This window comes from Microcaecilia unicolor, chromosome 13, assembly GCF_901765095.1.
Source record: "Microcaecilia unicolor chromosome 13, aMicUni1.1, whole genome shotgun sequence".
NCBI classification, from domain to species: Eukaryota; Metazoa; Chordata; class Amphibia; order Gymnophiona; family Siphonopidae; genus Microcaecilia; species Microcaecilia unicolor.
This window is the reverse complement of record NC_044043.1, coordinates 100,227,105-100,246,281: the sequence shown is the minus strand read 5'-3', so window position 1 is coordinate 100,246,281 and position 19,177 is coordinate 100,227,105. Positions and strand designations below refer to the sequence as shown.

General features: G+C 48.0%; 1 protein-coding gene across 1 annotated transcript in view; it reads left to right on the top strand.

Annotated features, from left to right (window-relative positions):
* EPHA2 (EPH receptor A2) overlaps positions 1-19,177 on the top strand; it is a 61,686-nt gene that overhangs the window by 10,840 nt on the left and 31,669 nt on the right. Inside the window, exons 2-3 of the mRNA XM_030222245.1 lie at positions 3,250-3,320; positions 6,550-7,210. Of these exons, the coding sequence (XP_030078105.1) occupies positions 3,250-3,320; positions 6,550-7,210 (732 nt within the window). The remainder of the gene's footprint in view (positions 1-3,249; positions 3,321-6,549; positions 7,211-19,177) is intronic.

Here is a 19,177-nt window from a genome sequence, read left to right as displayed (position 1 = left end):
CCAGCGTAAACACCCCTGAGGGCTTCCTGCTGGCCACTTTCCACCGGCCACTCTCTGTGGTTTTTTTTTCTTTTTTACTAGCATTTTCCTGAACGCATTTTTTCCTTACTAATGGGATGAATGAGTGGACAGAAGAAAGGGAGGTTTCAGAATGCAGAGCTTTGCCCGGGTGTAACCTGTACAGGCAGAAAGGTGGGTGAGGAGGGAGTCCAGGCGACTGCCCGGGAGGACTGGAGAGGCCAGAGACCTTGAAGCAAAAGAGGAAGGGAAACCTGAAAACAAGCCAAGCCTTTGACATTGATTTACCCAGAAAGTTAAACTGAAGCAAAGTAACAAAAATGTAAAGACAGTGAGGATTTTCTGACCACTGTAGGCCCTACATCATTGAGCTTTGATCTTGTTTGTGCCAGATCTAGAAATGAATTTTGCCCCAACTAATAAACACCTATTAACCTTAGCGTATTTCAGCCCTTCCCCCCCCCCCCCCCCCCCCAAGTAAGCGTCCAGTACCTTATGCTCTGTAAATAGCTTGTTAGCACGAATTAACTGCTTGTAAAGTTTGCGTTCCATAATCAACTCCCAGTCAAATAAGTGTAGAGATATTTGTGTGCCCAAATTTAGGTAAAGTCTGTCTTGTGCTATTGTCCCGTGGCCTTTTTTTTTTTCGTGGTCCCAGGGCATCTGGAAATGCCCCATCGTAAACCTAAAGCAACGTTTAATCAGAGTACAGTTCACATGTTCCATTTTCCGGAATGCTGTTAGGAGCGGCTTCAGAACTTTCCGCCCCCGGCTTGCAGAGTGACTCAGGGTCAGTCGCTCCAGGCTCTATCAGAAACTAAGTCCTTGAAAAGCCAGGAAGAAAGTAGCTGGGATTTCCTTCCTTCCATCCATCCATCCCCTTCCCCTCAAATCAGCAGCTCCCCAACCCTTTCTGTAGAGAACTTGCAAAACAAGTCAGGGTAACTAAGGGAACCTTCTGCTATCAAATGCGTCTTCCTGGTTATTGTTGCAAGATTGTGTCTTGCAAACGTTGGTAAAACTGGACTTCCTGGTGCTGGTCTGGCCAGAGATGAGTGTCGCTTTAGCCTGTGATGATAGAATGAAGTCCGGTAGCTGGATCTGTGTGTCTGGAAGTGTTGTAACAACCAGAAGTTCCAGCAGAGAGACAGGCGACCCTGCAGCTTGGTCTGTCTGGCAGTCTGTGCGGGGGACCATAAGGCCAGATGTCCTTAGTCATTACGGGTGGTTTATTCGTTTTGATGAACGCCGCTGCTACCACCTCTGGAAATTCAGTGCCAGGTCATGTCTGGGTATACAGAGGTGGCTATGGTGACCCATATAGATTTGGCCATAAAATGTAGCCGGCACGAACATAAGAATAGCGATACTGGGTCAGACCAATATCAGTTCTTAACTGGATAACTGCCGACTCCCCCCTCCCTGCCCCGGAAAAGCCCACAAAATATCCATTAGGCGCTAACCAGGTGCTGTATTGTACTGTTTTGAGATCTTGCCAGGTACTTGTAACCTGGATTGGCCACTGCTGGGCTTGATGGCCCTTCGGTCTGGTCCAGTGTGGCAATACTGAATATGCCTGGTTAGCCCATGAGAAGGGATTTAATCAGCCAGAATCCGTTTCTGGCCATTTAAATCGCTTTGACTATCTGCCCTATGGTACTCTGTGCTGAGTCTTGTTCCCGATTCTCCTAAGGAGACTTTCTTCCATGATTCAAGGCCTGAGAACAATTTCATCCAGTAGTTTAATTGTATTTGGTTTTTTTTTTTTTAACAATTTTTATTAAAGAATCACCGTCATGCAAACAAACAGTAAGAGAACACGCCAAGGAACTTACATGGAAATACTGTTGTTAAAAACTAGGAAGAAATATTTTTTTCACTCAATAATTGAGCTCTGGAACTTGCTGCTGGAGGAAGTGGTAACAGCAGTTAGTGTGTCTAGCTTTAAAAAAAGGTTTGGACAAATTCCTGGAGGAAAAGTCCATAGTCTGCCATTGAGATGGACATGGGGGAAACCACTGCTTGCCCTGGGATTGGTAGCTTGGAATGTTGCTACTCTTTGGGATTCTGGAATCGTGTTACTCTTTGGGATTCTGCAGGGAATGTTGCTACTCTGTTACTGTCGTGTCCAGAAAGGCAGCTGCGGTGGTATCTGAGCTTTCAACTTCTATGGTCTGTGCCCTTTGGCAAGGATAAATCAAGGTCAGGTATACATATAAAGTAACACATATGAGTTTATCTTGTTGGGCAGACTGGATGGACCGAACAGGTATCTGCCATCTACTATGTTATTCCATGTCAAGTGGTCTGGTGGTCCCTGCGCGACCATCACGGATTTCGATGAAATTTTCTGTGAGCATTCATACATGTCCTCAATGAACATTGGTAAAGTTTTTCGTTCGCCGATGCTGAGATATAGTAATCTGTTTGACCCCATACTGCAGCCTTCGCGCAGGGACCACCAGACCACTTGACATCCAGCAGAATACTGGTCTAGATGGACCATTGGTCTGACCCAGTATTGCTATTCTTATGTTCTTAATATTCAGCACTTTGCCGGCTACGTTTTATGGCCTAAAAGCCTGTCTTTGGCCTCTATAAACTTAACTGGCCAGCTCTGAATATTAACTTGGCCAGTTGAGTTTAAGCCAGCCAAAAGCCCACCCGGATATTCAGTGCTTGTCACTGGAAACAGCCCGGCATTGAATGCTTGGGCTCGACGCAGATAGAGGGACTTAGCCAGCTGCCTCCTGTGGGCTGAATATCAGCCTCATTGTATTTTAATGAAACAGAAAAAAAAATCTGTTAGTTTAGCTTAGAGTTTAAAAAAAGGTCTGGATAATTTCCTAAAAGAAAGTCCTTAAGCCATTATTAAGACGGACGGACGGACGTTGGAAAATCCACTGCTTATTTCTAGGATAAGCAGCATAAAATGTACTGTTTTGGGATCTTGCCAGGTACTTGTGACCTGGATTGGCCACTGTTGGAAACAGGATACTGGGCTTGATGGACCTTTGGTCTTTCCCACTACGGCAATACTTATGTTCTTAAGTTTAATGCAACTGAGGAGTTGGAATGGCGATTTCGAGCTGGCTTCTGACTCTTCTGCTACCTGGTAACTTATTTACCATCGCTTGTAAGCCGCACTGAGCCTGCTATCAAGCGGGAAAGAGCGGAGTATAATTGCTATAAATAAATAAATGTAGAATGTTTTTTTTCTTTGTATTTCAGTGGTCCTGCTGGACTTTGCAGAGGCCCAGGGAGAACTTGGGTGGCTGACCAGTCCCTATGGTGGAAAAGGGGTGAGTATGTCCATATTCTAGGATCCTTTGGGAAGGGGGTGACTCATTGAGTTAATGCGCTGATTATCCGCTCACCCCCCAGGCTTGGAAGAGCTGGGTTTCCCTTTAGATCTATCCTCTGTTATCACCTCCTACATCTGTCCCGTGCTCTCTGTTCTGCCTCTGCCAATCCTCTGTCCCTCCTTTCTACCGCTCCCATTCAAATACACACACCACTCAGCTTTTTTTTTTTCCCCTTTCTTGCGTCCCTTTCCTTTGGAACGCGATACCTGTTGCTATTTATTTATTTAGATTTTGCGCACACCTTTTTCAGTAGTAGCTCAAGGTGAGTTACATTCAGGTACTCTGGATATTTCTCTGTCCCAGGAGGGCTCACAATCTAAGTTTGTACCTGAGGCAATGGAGGGTTAAGTGACTTGCCCAAGATCACAAGGAGCAGCAGTGGGATTTGAACCGGCCACCTCTGGATTGCAAGACCGGTGCTCTAACCACTAGGCCACTCCTCCACCATCCAGATCCTTCCTGAAGACACATCTTTTCACTTTGGCCTTTCCCCTGGGATTTTAAAGCAGTCTGGGTTACTGTCCAGGGCGGGATTGTACTTTGAAATCCTGCCTCTCTTCTTTCGTCCTGCTTTCCATTAATATTCTAGTTTCTTTCCCTAATATGTTTTATGGTTTTCGAGTTGCTTTGATCAGTAACATTGAAAGGGAGTATATTAGTAACTCCTGCAGCTTTCTCAGCAACCATAAGAACAGCCATACTGGGTCCATCTAGCCCTAATATTGTCAAGTGGTGGTTCTTGGTTCAGCTTGTCTTTTTTCTTTTTTTCTTTCTAAACCATTGTGATCTCCTTTTTATGTGTAGTAAATGTCTCTAAAAAAAAAAAAATACATAAATCTATCTGATTGGTCATGCCACTCAAACATTTTATTGTTTTGGTAGTTAAGCTCCAGAACTAATTGCCGGAGGATGTGGTAACAGTGGTTAGCGTATCTGGATTTAAAAAAATGTTTGGACAAGTTCCTGGAGGAAAAGTCCATAGGCTACTATTGAGACAGACATGAGGAACCCACTGTTGTTCCTGAGACTGGTAGCATGGAATGTGGCTACTGTTGGAAGCAGGGTGCTGGGCTAGATGGATCACTGGTCTGACCCAATATGGCTATTCTTACATTCTAAGCACTCAAGGGCCATCACCAGTATGGGACTAACTGTGACCTGAAGGGAAATAGAGCTGGATGTTGAGATGAGAGATATCCAGAGTCCATGACAAGAACATTTTTCCCTGAGTGGAAGATTGCAGATCATGAGGATTCCAGATGATTCCTCAGGCTGTGGTTGGTCCACAGTGGACACTCAGTGAAGCGTGGTATTAAGATTTGTAAGTGCAGAGAAGTTACTGAATAATCCCTGGCAGAGAGAAAATCTGAAGAGCCATGAACTAGTCCAGCCCACCCTCAGCAGTTCCTGTGCAATCTCCTTAGCTGGCTACTGTGTGTGCAGTCTAGCTGGAATCTCTCAGGGTGGGGCATTTTCATAAGCTAGAACTGCACTCTCTCTATACCCTGCCGGGTCACCCGAGCACTCAGTAATTGTCTCCCTTTAACAATTTAAATATCTCCTTGTCTGGTCCTCATGACTGTTCTCATTGAATGGTCACTCACTCACCTCCTGCTCTGACACAGTCAGAATGAGCCCACACAGACTGAGCAGTGTTTGTGTCCCCGTATCTGTTTTTTTCAAGTGTTTTTGTACCTGTGTCCCTCTTTGTCAGTCAGTCTTATGGCCTGAGGTGCCCTGTCCCAGGGCATATGAGTGGAGAAATAGGTTTTCCATGATGTGTCTTCACACACCAGATCCTGGTCATTCTTGGTAGCTCTTGATGGGGCCAGACTGAGTCATGAATTCAGCAACCCTTGCTGATTGGTTCTGGTAGTTCCTTGGACTCCTCTGGCTTGGAGAGTTCTGGTCATTGCTTTAGGGCTGCTCTTGATCAATTGGATCTGGGGAAGCTCTGGTTTCAGGTTGTTCCTTGGGCAGCTCTGCTTCTTGGAGAGGGTGTAAATGAGCTTTGTGTTTCTTCTACCCTGTCTGTACTGTGTCAAAAGGTTAATTGGTGTTTGTTCTGCCCTCTGCTAGGATAAGGAGCCATGACAAGTTAATCCTTTGCAGTTTTACAAGGAACAGGCTCAATGTCCTCTGCAACTCTGACCCCTCTGTCTCCTCTCCTGGGATTTCAGGTTAATGCTTCCCTCAGATGGGGATTTAAAGCAGAATCTTTTCTGCTTTTAGCTCTGGTTTTATATGTCAGTGAGGAGGGGAATGGCTTGGCACTGCCCCCTCCCCCCTCCCCTTCTGACTGGCCTTTATTCAGGGTTACACAAGGCTACTCCATCCAGCCTTGTCATTCTTAGAGCTTGAATTCCGCATGTTATAATCCACAGAGCTAAACCCACCCAGAGTTTTAGGACTCTTATCTTTGACAAGCAGTTGCACTTCCAGAACTTTACATGGTCTTGGCAAGTTTGAGACTTCCTTGCTGGTTTAGAATTTGGTCCCTAGGAGACTCATGGTCCCTCAAATCATGCATTGTGCAGACGTTTCACAGCATCCTGGCTCTGGTAATGAGTGATCACTGGATAATAGTGCAATAAATGGAGGCCTTCCATTAGGTAGCTTCCCACTATTCCAGAACCTTTGGGATAGTTGTGTGCATCAACTAGCAGGTGGAGATAGAGACCTGAAAACTAAGCTGAGATATATCTCTCTTGGCATCCACTCCAGCTTTTCAGTATTTTCTATCTCCAGCAGGTGGATGGACACACTTTTTAGTCTCTGGTTCCGAGCGATTTGTTCTGGTCCATTAGGTCAACAGGTCCCCAGTTGAGCTTTACGGGTGCTTGAGTCTGCAGAGGTCTTCAAATCTCTGTCTCTGGTACCCCGTGAATTTACGTCTTCCCTCCTTTTACCTCTCCTCTGTTTCCTGTGGCGCTCTCCTGGCATATTTTCTTCCCAGGCTTCTTAGCCCACAGTTGGGGTTGAGTGGAAGGAAACGAGGTATTCGTCAGCTCATGGCATAGTACTAGAATGAACTTATCTGTGAAGAGAGCACTGGGTTGTGGGTAAAATGATGGCCTTGGAGGAAGGGGGAGGGGTGAGCGGCGTTTGCCTGCTGCTACATTTCTTGATAGGTTTTGACTTGCCATCTCATCTTTTCTCTCCACAGTGGGACCTCCTCCAGAACGTCATGAACGGATCCCTCATCTACATCTACTCTGTGTGCAACGTGCTGGAAGGAGACCAGGACAACTGGCTGCGTACTAACTGGATCTACCGCAGCGAAGCCAAGCGCATCTTTATTGAGCTGCAGTTCACGGTACGGGACTGTAACAGCTTCCCTGGGGGTGCCGGCTCTTGTAAGGAGACTTTCAACCTTTACTACTTTGAGTCAGATGTGGACTATGGCACCAACTTCCAGAAACGCCAGTTCAAGAAGATCGGTACTATTGCACCAGACGAGATCACGGTCAAGGATGACTTTGACACACGCAATGTGAAACTGAACGTGGAGGTGCGCTCAGTGGGGCCACTGTCTCGTAAAGGTTTCTATCTGGCGTTCCAGGACATTGGTGCCTGCGTAGCGCTTCTCTCTGTGCGCATTTACTATAAAAAATGCCCATCGGTGGTACAGAACATGGCATCTTTCCCAGAAACCATCGCAGGTGCGGACTCGCAGTCACTGGCCAAGGTCCAAGGGACTTGCGTAGAGAATGCAGTGTCCAACGAAGAGCCGATGATGCACTGCAATACCGACGGGGAGTGGCTTGTGCCCATTGGGCAGTGCATGTGTAAGGCTGGCTATGAGAAGGTGGAGGACAGCTGCCAAGGTAAGTCTGCATTACTGTTTGTGGGGTGGGCTATGGGTGAAGAAGTGAAACTGTTGATGGTTGGAGATGTGTTTCAGCAAGTGACAGCCTCTTAGTGTGCAGCTTGGCACGTCAAGGGTTTGTCCCTCTGATTTTACCATTCAATGACTATGGCAACCAAAGCTATGCCCTCAGTGTGAATGAGAGAGAGGGAGGGCAGGGCTGGCACGATGCCACCACTTAAGTCAAAAAAATGTCAGGAATTGGAGCGTCCAACCTAGAAATGTCCGGGGGGTGGTGAGGTGTTGCTTAATTTTGTTCCCCAGCATTCTGTTTGCATCCTCCCCCCCCCCCCCCCAAAAAAAAAAAAAAACATTGTGCGTAATGATTGTCCACATTTGCTAAAGAATCATGAAGTGTTCGCAACGGGAAATCTTGAGGGTAAGCGGCTGAGGAGTGGGGGTTTTATTTTGCTGATCCATGACCTCTGCCCCTCTCTGCGCAATAACCGATCTGGTGAATTCCCAGACTTGCAAACAATGATGCTGACGTTCCCAGGATTCATCTGGGGGGTGGCAGATGGATGTAGGGCTGGGAACTCCCTGGTTACGGCAGCCAGGAGGAATGTGGTCCTAGATGGGCCGGCAGTGAGGCTGACGATGGAGAACCCCATGGTCAGGAGCACGAAATGGTGCTGTCTAGGATTTAAGCCAGATCAGGTGGAGTGTGCTGGAGGGTTTGTGGGGAAGCTGGAGTTTGGTTGTAGTTCTGGCAGGTGATAAGTGATACGTGGGTACTTCTAAAATCTTTTTCAGTCCAGACAAGCCAGGTTGGCATTCTGCATCTGTTCGTTCTTTCCCATTTCCTGTGCCTTATTTTAAAGGTTTGAATGCAATTCGAGTGTCTCCCATCTTTCTTCTTATATACAGTGAGAGATAAAGCATAGAAACGCCTGGGGATTGTCCATATTCTCTGCACCATGTGATAAAGTGAGATAGAAAGGATAGGAATGCTTAGGGATGGTCCCTGAAGCCTGTGTTATAGTGAGATGAGAATAAGATGGGCCAGATGTGATATCCAGAGAGGTGTGCACGTTTGTAATCCCAGTGCACAAATGTGTCTCTGCTTTCAGTTCCTTGTAAAATGTGCTTTGTTTCACATCTGTTGTGTCAGTTTTTAGAGCCGGTTAAAGGGAGTGAGGTGTTATGGGCTGTTTCCAGGTTTGCTGGGTGGCAGGCGCTGGATCTGGGGAGAGGAATGAAAGGTGCATTTCTCCCCTGAGGGGAAGGAATGAGATCTAGGAGAAGAACAACTTGAGCAGCCCCCAGGGGCTTTTAGTAATAGTAAGCCTCTGTTACCCAGGCCTGGGACTGAGCTTCAGATTACTGAGGTTTTAATTGGAGATCCCCAGGGATGTATTAAGCAGGACCACTGGACAAGGGACGAGTTTTGCTCACTGCCTCACATACTGTGCGAACATGGCCTGGGATTAATCCTGATTTTAGGAGCTCCAGGGCCGCTGGTTCACCCGAGCCCCCTAGTTGAGGCTTGCTGGCCCCAGTGGAGAAAAAGGGAGGGGACGCTTTGCGGGACTCTGGGGGCTGATGCAGCAGTGGCGGCGTGGAACGATTTGAGCTGTGCTTGGAACGCTGGCTCCCTTGGCTGAATCTTTGTTTCATGGTGGAGTCCTGTAATCACAGAGCAGCAAATTACATCTGATTTACTGCTTGACTAAATTTGCAACAAATGAACTTTTGTCTTGCAGTGTAACTTATTTGCATTGAATTCATTGCTAGTTAAACACCTCATTATCAAAAAGCTCTTTTGTCTCTTAGGTTTCTAAGAAATCCCTTTTGCTTTCTGAATGGTGGTACAGTTTGAAGTGATTTCTTTGTTTCTGGTTGTGAACTTTGCACTGCTCAGGCAGTTTATTTTTCTCTAGCCGTTGAGCCCGTAAAAACGGGCTGGTATTGGGGTTTTCCTTCCCCCCCCCCCACGAGGTCGCTGCCGCCACCCCTCCACCCGGCCCAGGCCCTCTCTTCCCTTCTGAACTTACACATCCATTTGCTGAACGCAGCAACGCACATCAGCTGAGCTGCCCCTTCCTTCTCTGCCTGTGGCCCCGCCCTCCTGTGACGTAAGGTCAGCGAGGGCGGGACACAGGCAGAGAAGGAAGGGGCAGCTCAGCTGATGTGCGTTGCTGCGTTCGGCAAATGGATGTGTAAGTTCAGAAGGGAAGAGAGGGCCGGGTGGAGGGGGGGAGCGGTAACAACCTCGGCGGTGCAGTTTCCCTCTCTGTCCCGCCCCCATCACGTTTTGACGCGGGGGCGGGACAGAGAGGGAAGTCTCTACTGCGTATTTGCGATTGTCGGTCACTCGCTGTTTATGTTTGATTTTATGTTGAGCTGCCCCAGTGGCTCTATAGCTAGGGGGCACCAGTGAGTTAAACCTCACCCCCCCCCCCCCCACGGATCCTCCGAAAAGGAGGTTAGGGGTAGAGACAAGGGTAATACATCCATGGGAGGTGCAGGTGTGTCTCAGTTTGGGTGAGGGAAACTGTTTCACCGTGAAGAGGGTCATCCGGTGCCTTCGAGACAGCAGGGGTAGATGGACATGGCTGTAATCTCATGAAGAGGGAGGGGGCAGCCTTTTTCTTTGAATCCAGAGAACGTAATTGTTGTTAATCTGACCTTGCTGTACAAACCATGTCCTGTGCCCTGTTGTCCCCTCCTGGGGCCAGTGTACCCCCCGCATTCCACGTGGGATTTCTATAGCAGTGAAGCCACCTGAAACCTTCAATATGGAAACACAACATGGCTGTTGAGGCGTTATTAGGGAACTAAGGCCAGTGCAGACTGCTGCAAAGGACAGATGAAGATTTGGCAACTCCAGTATTGTCTGTCACTTTTATTATCATGTGCTGTGCAACTCAAGGGGGAGGGAAGACATTTTAAATAGCAAGTAAAATACTGTTAGCAATATTGTCCCAAGACGCCATCATATTTATCTATGTGTGGTTGGAAGAATGGCAAATTGACTGTAACCTGCACAGGGCTGGGTATGGCTCTGGCCACCTTGTTCGGAAGGGCTCTATCTGTCGTCATATACTGTGTTATAGGGGACGGTAGATGAAGGCTTGTTAGCTGAAACACAGCCCTTGCAGGGTCTGCCTCCAATCAAGTTCATGCACCAATCTGGATAAGGGCGGTATATAAATATTAATGAAAAGTACATAAGTAGTGCCATACTGGGAAAGACCAAAGGTCCATCTAGCCCAGCATCCTGTCACCGACAGTGGCCAATCCAGGTCAAGGGCACCTGGCACGCTCCCCAAACGTAAAAACATTCCAGACAAGTTATACCTAAAAATGCGGAATTTTTCCAAGTCCATTTAATAGCGGTCTATGGACTTGTCCTTTAGGAATCTATCTAACCCCTTTTTAAACTCCGTCAAGCTAACCGCCCGTACCACGTTCTCCGGCAACGAATTCGAGTCTAATTACACGTTGGGTGAAGAAACATTTTCTCCGATTCGTTTTAAATTTACCACACTGTAGCTTCAACTCATGCCCTCTAGTCCTAGTATTTTTGGATAGCGTGAACAGTCGCTTCACATCCACCCGATCCATTCCACTCATTATTTTATACTTGTGTACTTTTATTTTACAATTTGGGATTGAGTGCTTGTCGGTAAAGGATTTTATCGTTCCTCCTGTCAATCCCACTCTTGTCTGTTCTCCATCTGCTCGGAGCGTCGCAGGGGTTGCAGCTCTCTTCTAGGACGCAGAGGGTCTTACACAAGGTTTTGAGGGGGAATAAGGATAGTGAGAGCTGATGACCTACTATCTCAAACTCTGCCCTGGTCCCACCCAGGTGAGGGAGGCTGTGTGAAGGTATAATTTGGGGCAGAGAATTGCCAGCTTTGCAACCTGTGGAGTGTTTTTCAACCCTTCCCACTGCCAGGGAAACAGGATTCCTGCCTTGCTCCACACCCTCCCGCCCTGGAATGGAACTGAATGTGGGTCATGGGACTGAGCCAGGGCTGTTTGGGGCCTTTGTTGCACTGGCAGAATGCTAGCCCAATATACTGGTTTTTAGTGGTTGAGTTCCTGGGTCAGGCCGTCTGTTCCCCAGATTGGTCGGAGGTGCTTCAGGCCCTGGGAGTGGGGGCTCAGCCATCAATCGGAGGGAAAACTTCAGATCTCTTGTTAGTTGGGTTGTAGCTTGTGGCTATATTGTACCACGGTGGCCAGGTTGAGTTGGGCGTACAATGAGTAACATGTGTCGTCCCCCCCCCCCTCCCCCCACATTACCAGATAATTGTAGTGACGGCTTATGGCATTTCTAGGTGAGCAGATGCCGGCTCTGGTTGAGGGGGAGGAAACTTCTGGAAAAATTAAGTTAAAAAAAACACTGTCTGTGGCTGCTGCGGTGGGTCACCGTTGGCATCCCTGAATCTCTGTGAATCGTAGACGCTGATGGCTTCTAATGTATCCTTCCTCCCGCCTCTTTCCTGGAGTCCTTCATGAGGTACTTTGTCAAACACCTTCTGAAAATCTGGACAGGAGTCTTTGCTAGGTAGGAACTTGTTCTAGATTCCAGGCAAGAACAGTGCGGGGGGGGGGGGGGGGAGCTACGCTGTTAAAAGACTCTGTCTGAATCTGCCCTGTCCCTTCCTGCACTTGGGCTGGGCCATGTTTTTCCTCCCAGGATGTCAGGCCTGAATGAACTGATAACGCTTACACGGCTCAAGGATATTGTAAGCACAGACTCTCCCCCACTGCCTCCCCATCTGGGATGGGTTATCTCCTAACACTGCCCCCCCCCCCCCCCCCCCCAGTACACCCTTCCTCTCTATGCCAGGAGAGGAGCTGCAGTCTTTTATGTAAACCTGGGTATTTATCTCTTCTGCATTCCAAACCCCTCTCCCCCCACTCTCTATTCATTTCCCTTCCTCTCATCTGCACTTGGCATCCCTGGGACTGTACACTGTACCCGCTGTAGTGCTGCCACCATGCCAGCCGGTGGCACACAGAGCCCTGATAATCTTGCACTAGTGCTAGGGTGGGGATGAGGGGGCCCCATTAAAGCTCAGGCATCAAATGTCTCTGTCCTGCCCACCCCTCCTGGGCTAGACCCTTCCAGCACTGTCCATATGGGATCTGGCCTGGGGATGAGACTGCCAGGAACAATATGCCTCCCACCAGTAGCTCTGTCTATTCATCTTCAAAGGTAATGTCCCCAAGAGCTGCAAAAGTTTGCTACTTTCATGTTTATTTAAGGACTGGCCTTTATGTAGTCTGCATGTATAAATAGAGTTTTGCTTCCAAGCCCTTTTCCTTTATATGTCCCAAAATGCCCTGGGGTGTCCCATCACATTAGTGATGTGGGTAAAAGCCCCCCACTAGAATCCCAGATACCCTGGAACAGGGTTTTTCTCCATTTCCTGGGGTTATTGGGATGCTGCTCTGAGTATGTCACTTAAGCCCTTGTGGGTCTCCTGCGAATAGATCGGGACTGGAGCATGGTGGGAAGTAGTTTGGAAGGACAGGGGTGGTTAGTTATGTAACGTTTTAGCCCAGACCAGAAAGGGAGGTGCATGAGGTCATTTGGGATGGCTGCTGGCAGTTTATAGAGAGATGGGGTGGCAAGGAGAGCAAAAGTGGGATAACTCTGTGAAGTCATTAAAGAAGTCTGTTGTAGCGGCTGCATTTAATATGACAAAATGAGGAAAATGGTTAAAAAGAAGGCCGCAAAGGTTAGGACTTTTTACATCGGGCATGGACGTTGTTTAAAAATACCATCATGGAAGCCCAGACTAGAAGTATTCTGCGTATTAACAAAGGTGGAGAGAAGGGCAAACAACCAGCCTGATTTAAAAGGTGAAGTGAAAGAGGCTATTAGAGCCAAAATAGAATCCTTCAAAGAATGCAAAAAGTGGAGGAGTAACCTAGTGGTTAGTGCAGTGGACTTTGATCCTGGGGAAGTGGGTTTGGTTTGCCATTGTAGCTCCTTGTGACTCTGGGCAAGTCACTTAACCCTCCATTGCCCCTGGTACAAAATAAGTACCTGAATATATGTAAACCACTTTGAATGTAGTTGCAAAAACCTCAGAAAGGCAGTGTATCAACTCCCATTTCCCTTTCCCTTATGACATCACAATATCAGAAGTGAGCCAAGTATCGGCCAATCAAGCCATTGTGACATCACTGATGAGGTTGGCTCTTATTGGTGGAATGAGTGGAGGAGTAGCCTAGTGGTTAGTGCAGTGGACTTTGATCCTGGGGAACTGAGTTTGATTCCCACTGCAGCTCCTTGGGACTCTGGCAAGTCACTTAACCCTCCATTGCCCCAGGTACAAATAAGTACCTAAGCCGCATTGAGCCTGCCATGAGTGGGAAAGCGCGGGGTACCAAAAAAAAAAAAAAAGGATCCAAATGAAGAAAATAAGAAGCAACATAAGCAGTGTTGAGCTAGATGCAAAGCAATGATAAGGCTAAAAGAGATATGAAGAAAACTTGACATGGAGACAAAAACTCATGGTAACACCTTTTCAGGTATATCGGAAACAGGAAGCCTGCAAGGGGAATCCGTGGGACTGGTATATCATGAAGGCGCAAAAGGGGCACTCACGGAGGACAAGGCCTTTAGCGGATAGATTGAATTAATTCTTTGCTTCGGTCTTTATGGAAGAAGATGTACGAGATGTAGCTGTACAGGAAATGGTTTTCAAGGGTGACAATGTGGAGGAACTGAAATCTCAGTAAACCTGGAAGATCTACTGAGCCAAATTGACAAGTTAAAAGAGTGATAAATCACCTGGACCAGATGGTATACATTCCAGGGTACTGAAAGATATCAAACATGAAATTGCTGATCTGTTAGTGATCTGTAACATCATTTAAAATTGTCCGTAGTATCTGAAGATTGGAGAGTGGCCAATATAATGCCAATTTTTAAAAAGGGTTCCGGGGTGATCCGGGAAATTACAGACAGGTAAGCCTGACTTCAGTGCCAGGGAAAATAGTGGAAACTATTAAAAAGAATATAATTACGGAACATATAGACAAACATGGTTTAATGGGACAGAGTCAGCATGGGTTCAGCCAAGGGAGGTCTTGCCTCACCAATTTCCTTCATTTCTTTGAAGGCGTAAATAAACATATGGATAAAGGTGAGCCCTGTTGATCTTGATTTTTTTCAGAAAGCTTTTGACAGAGTTCCTCATGAGACTCCTGAGAACATTAAAAAGTCATGGGAGGCAATGTACTTCTGTGGATTTGGACAGAAAACTCTGGCAGCTGCATCTCATAGTCTTAATGATGCTGCTTTTACTTAGAGTACTGGAAGTAGCTCTGTGGAGAGCTACATTTTTAATCACAGCCATGCTTAGCCTAGCACTGGGAAAACTGGTCACAGTTGATGAGGAATCAGAGACAAGCAAGGATTTGCCTCCTGGGCTTCTTTTCTTGGCAGTTCAGGGGTCTGGGGTGCAGCTAGCCTCTCTGCTTCCTGCTACACATCAGTCGAAGCTCTGGGCACGGAAGCAGTGGGAGAATGGGTGCTGGCACCCACTGGGAAAGTCCCGGCGGAGAATGAGAAACGGACATTTAAACTCTGCCTGAAAAGAGGTACATGTGTGGCTCTGGGTGTTTTCCCTCTGTCTTTCCAGGGCCGAAGTTGAAAACTACAGCGCAAGAAGCAAGCGAAAGACGGAAGTGGAAGGAATGTTCTCTCTGCCAGATCATTAGTGGTGCTGCCAGTTTCGGGTCCGACATCATTGTCCATCGGAAAGCCCCTGACAGCAGTTTTAACTGTGTTTTTTTGTGGGGACACCCTGGCCCTGTGACTGCAGGCCTGCGCTCAGCTGCTGCTGTTCAGAAGCATCGGATTTCCATCACATTTCCTCGTGGATGACCCGGACAAGACCTCTGACTCTTTCCTTTGGAGAGTCGGCCACCGTGGGACTCCCTGGCTTCTGTTCCAGTACGAACTTGTCACATCCTTGTAGGAAAGGCTCCACGTTGCGTTCCTGTCTGCAGCCCTGCTTGACAGTCCCTGACGTTATTACTCTCACCGCTTTGCCCTGAGTTCCTTCTCTCCACTTCTTACCCCCAGCCCAGAGAGGTTTCTGGGGATTCTTTTGAGGTCTGTTGGCTTTGCACATGTTCAAGCAGGAAGTTTTCCTGTCTGCTTGCAAACTGTTCAGTGGCGGAGAAGTCGGACCGCCCCCACTCCTTGTACAGAATTCTGGCTCATCCCTCGTGCTTGCCACAATGGGAAAAGTGAGCCAGGAATTCCTGCCCTTTGGAACACGATTTCTGTTTTACGAAATATAATGTCAGCATTTAGTAGAAACTGAAAACTCACAAACGCAGGGTCCAGGGTCCTGCGCTTTACAAGAATGCAGGGCACAGGGGGTCTTGACTTCAGTTCATGAGTTGGCATCGTTGACAACTTTCCTCGCTTTGGACCGGTCACAGTTTTCATTTCCTCAGAAGGGTCGGTAGTTCCCCCCACATGTAGTACAAGTTCTCAGTCTTGGCCAAGAAGACACCGTCCTCTGCTCATGGCTCAGGCCTTCCTCTTCTTCTTAGCCCCAGAAATCTCTTGTGGTTAGGGCAGTTTTGTAAATGTTTCCAGCTGTTCCCTTGAGTGCACTCCCCCCCCCATGGACCATTGGGTCGCTGATGACTTTACAAGCCAGGCAGAGCAAAGGGCTAATGAACTTCTCAGAGCAGAGAAGGTGGCATGTGGATCTGCCATTCTCTGCTGCTCAGATGTCACACTGGGAAACAGGTTTATTGACTGTCCTCTTGCTTTCAAGGCAAAAATGTAATTTCACAACTGTGGTGAGGGGGGAGAGGAGGAAAGTTAGGAGGACTGAAGGGCTGAAGATGAATATCTGATTGCTCCTCTGTGTATTTTTTTAAAAATGTCATTAATATACTAATCATGTTTGAAGCCTTACTGGATGTGTGCAGTTCTGTACAGGGCAATATGTCCCTTCCCTCAAGAGCTTACACTCTAACGTGGGCATTTGAAGCAATGGGAAATAGTGACAGGGAGCATCAGTGGCCCTAAGCAGGATTTGAACCTGGCATTCCGGTTCTCAGCCCATTGCTGTAACCACTAGACCACTTCTTTGCCAGCGGTGGTTTGTGGGTTTTGAAAGCTTTAGGTCCCCGCCCTTCTCCATGCACACTGTAGCAGATTCAGGGTGTGATGCTGGTTCTCATGTACGTGCCATGGAAGCAGAGCCTGCTACGCACAAAGGGGACAAATTCTTTATCTAAAAGGGAGAGACGCGGGGATAGGACCCAGCAAGAAAGGTGCAGGTTAATATTTTGAGCTGGCAGTTGTCCTGTCTTTTGGTTGGGGACCTTGTGCAGTCTACAACCTGTCACGGCTGTTATTACTGCATGCTACGCTCTCTTAGCTCATGTCCTTGCTCTTTGCTGAGAGTCCGATGTCTCCTCAGATCCTACATTGCTAAGGGACTGGTGGGGCTGTGATGGTGGAGGGACTTGGCTTTCTGTGGGATTGATTTCAGTTCTTCCTCTTGGCTGGTGATGTGGAGAGTGTTGGATGGTTAAGTCTGAGATAGGGTTTCGTGGCAGTGAGTGACTCCTCTGCCAGTGGTCTTGAGCCCTCCTTGGGGGGGGGGGGGCGGGAAACCAGGGAGAACGTACAGTGATGGTGGAATGAGATGAGACAGCTGGGGGTATCCCTGACACTGTCAGCGTTAGGGCTGTATCGTAGGTAACATTTCAAAAATGATTGGGGCGTGAAATACAATACAAGCTGCCCCTCTCAAAAAGAGGAGCTTGTTCAGTATTGGGGTGTTGAGCATCCACTGCACCCCCCCCCCCCCCCGAGCTTGCTCCTATGCATAGGCTGACTGTGGCCCCATGTGGCTTGTCTGCATTTCATGGGCACAGCTGCCAGTCAGGCTTTGGCTCAAAATTTTGCTGACTAGGGTGTCATTTTGCAAACCAGGGGCGTCCTAGCATCCTATAACACCCCCCCCCCCACACACACACACACAAGGAGTCTGTCATTATTACATTGTTTTTTTAATCCCACTCCTTGTGACCTTTGGCAGGTCGCTTTATCTTTTATTGCCCTGGGTATTAGGCAGGCAGATATTGGTCCTAAATATTTATCACCACTGTTCAATGCTGTCTAAGTTGGTGCTTCCCAGTGGGGTCCCAAAACACCCACATGTTCTAATGTGTGGTCCACAAATCCGGAGTCCTGCAGTGACATCAAATATCTCCTATTCATTTTTTTTGCACCACTGTCGCCCTGCGTGGGGTACTGGAACAGAATGGTTCTGCTGACTCGATCGGCTGCCGTTGCACAGACTGGTGGTTTCCAGGGGGACACGGAGAGCCAACGCTGGTATCCCTAAAAGTGACTATTATACCAGCTGGGCCAGTGGTCATAGCTGCTGAGTGCAGGGAAAGCCCCACCCGCCTCTCATGCTGACAGATGCCTCCGGCATACAATCCCTGCCACTCACTGGGCCACCCGCGCCCCCTCCCCCTCCCCAGCATCTTTTGTAACCCCTCCTTTCATGCAAGCATCTCCTTTCAGCTTTTACATTGCTTTCTTTTGCTGTGTGGATTTTTTCTCTTGCAAGAAAGGTCAAGAGAGTTGGCCGACCCCTCCTCTTTGCCAATCTGTCCTGGGAAAAACGGGCCCTGCAAAGGGGGTTCAGGCACCTCTCTCCCCCCTCACTGAAAGAGGATAAAGAGTAAGCGGTGGCTGGCGCGGGATCCCCAGCGTGCCACTCTGAGCACGTTAACTGTCTGCACTCAATGAAGACATTGTGTGTGCAAGGGCGGGGGAGGGGGGGTCAGAGCAGAGAAGACCTCTTAATCCCCTTCAGATTGTCTCCCAAAGAGCTGGGGCACTCCCTGAGGATTTCATTAGGATTGTTGCTGCTGCTGGGCTCATTCTGTATATCTGAGAAGCACAAGTTCCCATCCCCTCATCCTGCAGGAGCTGGGACTGGAGACGGTAGGAGGAAGCCTACCCAGAAGGATTTTCCAAATTTCCACATCCCTCCAGACTGTGTTGGGTCTCTTGCATGTTGTGTACTGGTTTCACATTTTTTATCTTTTACTGTCTTTCCTTCTAAGCTGTGTTCAGAGAGATTCACCTTAAAGCTGGGTCTCTGGGAATCTGGCACTTGGATTAAGGAAAGCTCACTGAGAGTTGGGGTGGGGGGAGGGGATAGGAAGGATGGAGTCCCTTAGGATTACAAAGAAATACATTTGACTTCCAGAGAAGAAAAACCAAGGACTCTGATTCTCCCTCCCCAAATGTAACCCAAATGATTCTCCTTACAAACTGTGCTGCAAGGGTGGACTGATTTTACTGGAGGAAAACGCTATAGTCTGCTATTAAGATGGACATGGGGGGAGCCACTGTTTGCCCTGGGATTGGTAATGGCGGTTAACATATCTGGGTTTAAAAAAAGGGGTTTGTACAAGTTCCTGGAGGAAAAGTCCTTAGTTTGCTATGGAGACAGACATAGGGAAGCCACTGCTTGCCCCGGGATTGGTAGCATGGAATGGTGCTATTCTTTGGGATTCTGCCAGGTACTTATGACCTGGATTGGCCACTGCTGGAAGTAGGATACTGGGCGAAATGGACCATTGGTCTGACCTAACATGGCTTTTCTTATGTTCTTAAACCCTGATGTCACCAGGGGGCACCTGGGACCCTATTACAGTCATCAGATGGTTGCACGCAGGAATCTGATAGGCTGACACTGTTCATGGCCTTTAGTGATAAGCAGATGTCCCTATTCAGCGGTGTACTAACTGGACTTCTGTTGCTGGCCTGCACTTGTGCAAATCCCAGACCTCTTGGTCCATCAGGCCCGGCATCCCCAGTCTCGGGGTGTGCGAAAACAAGGAGAAGGACACCATCAGCCCTCCCAGAGGAGACGGGATAAGCAGGCTAGTGATGGTTGTC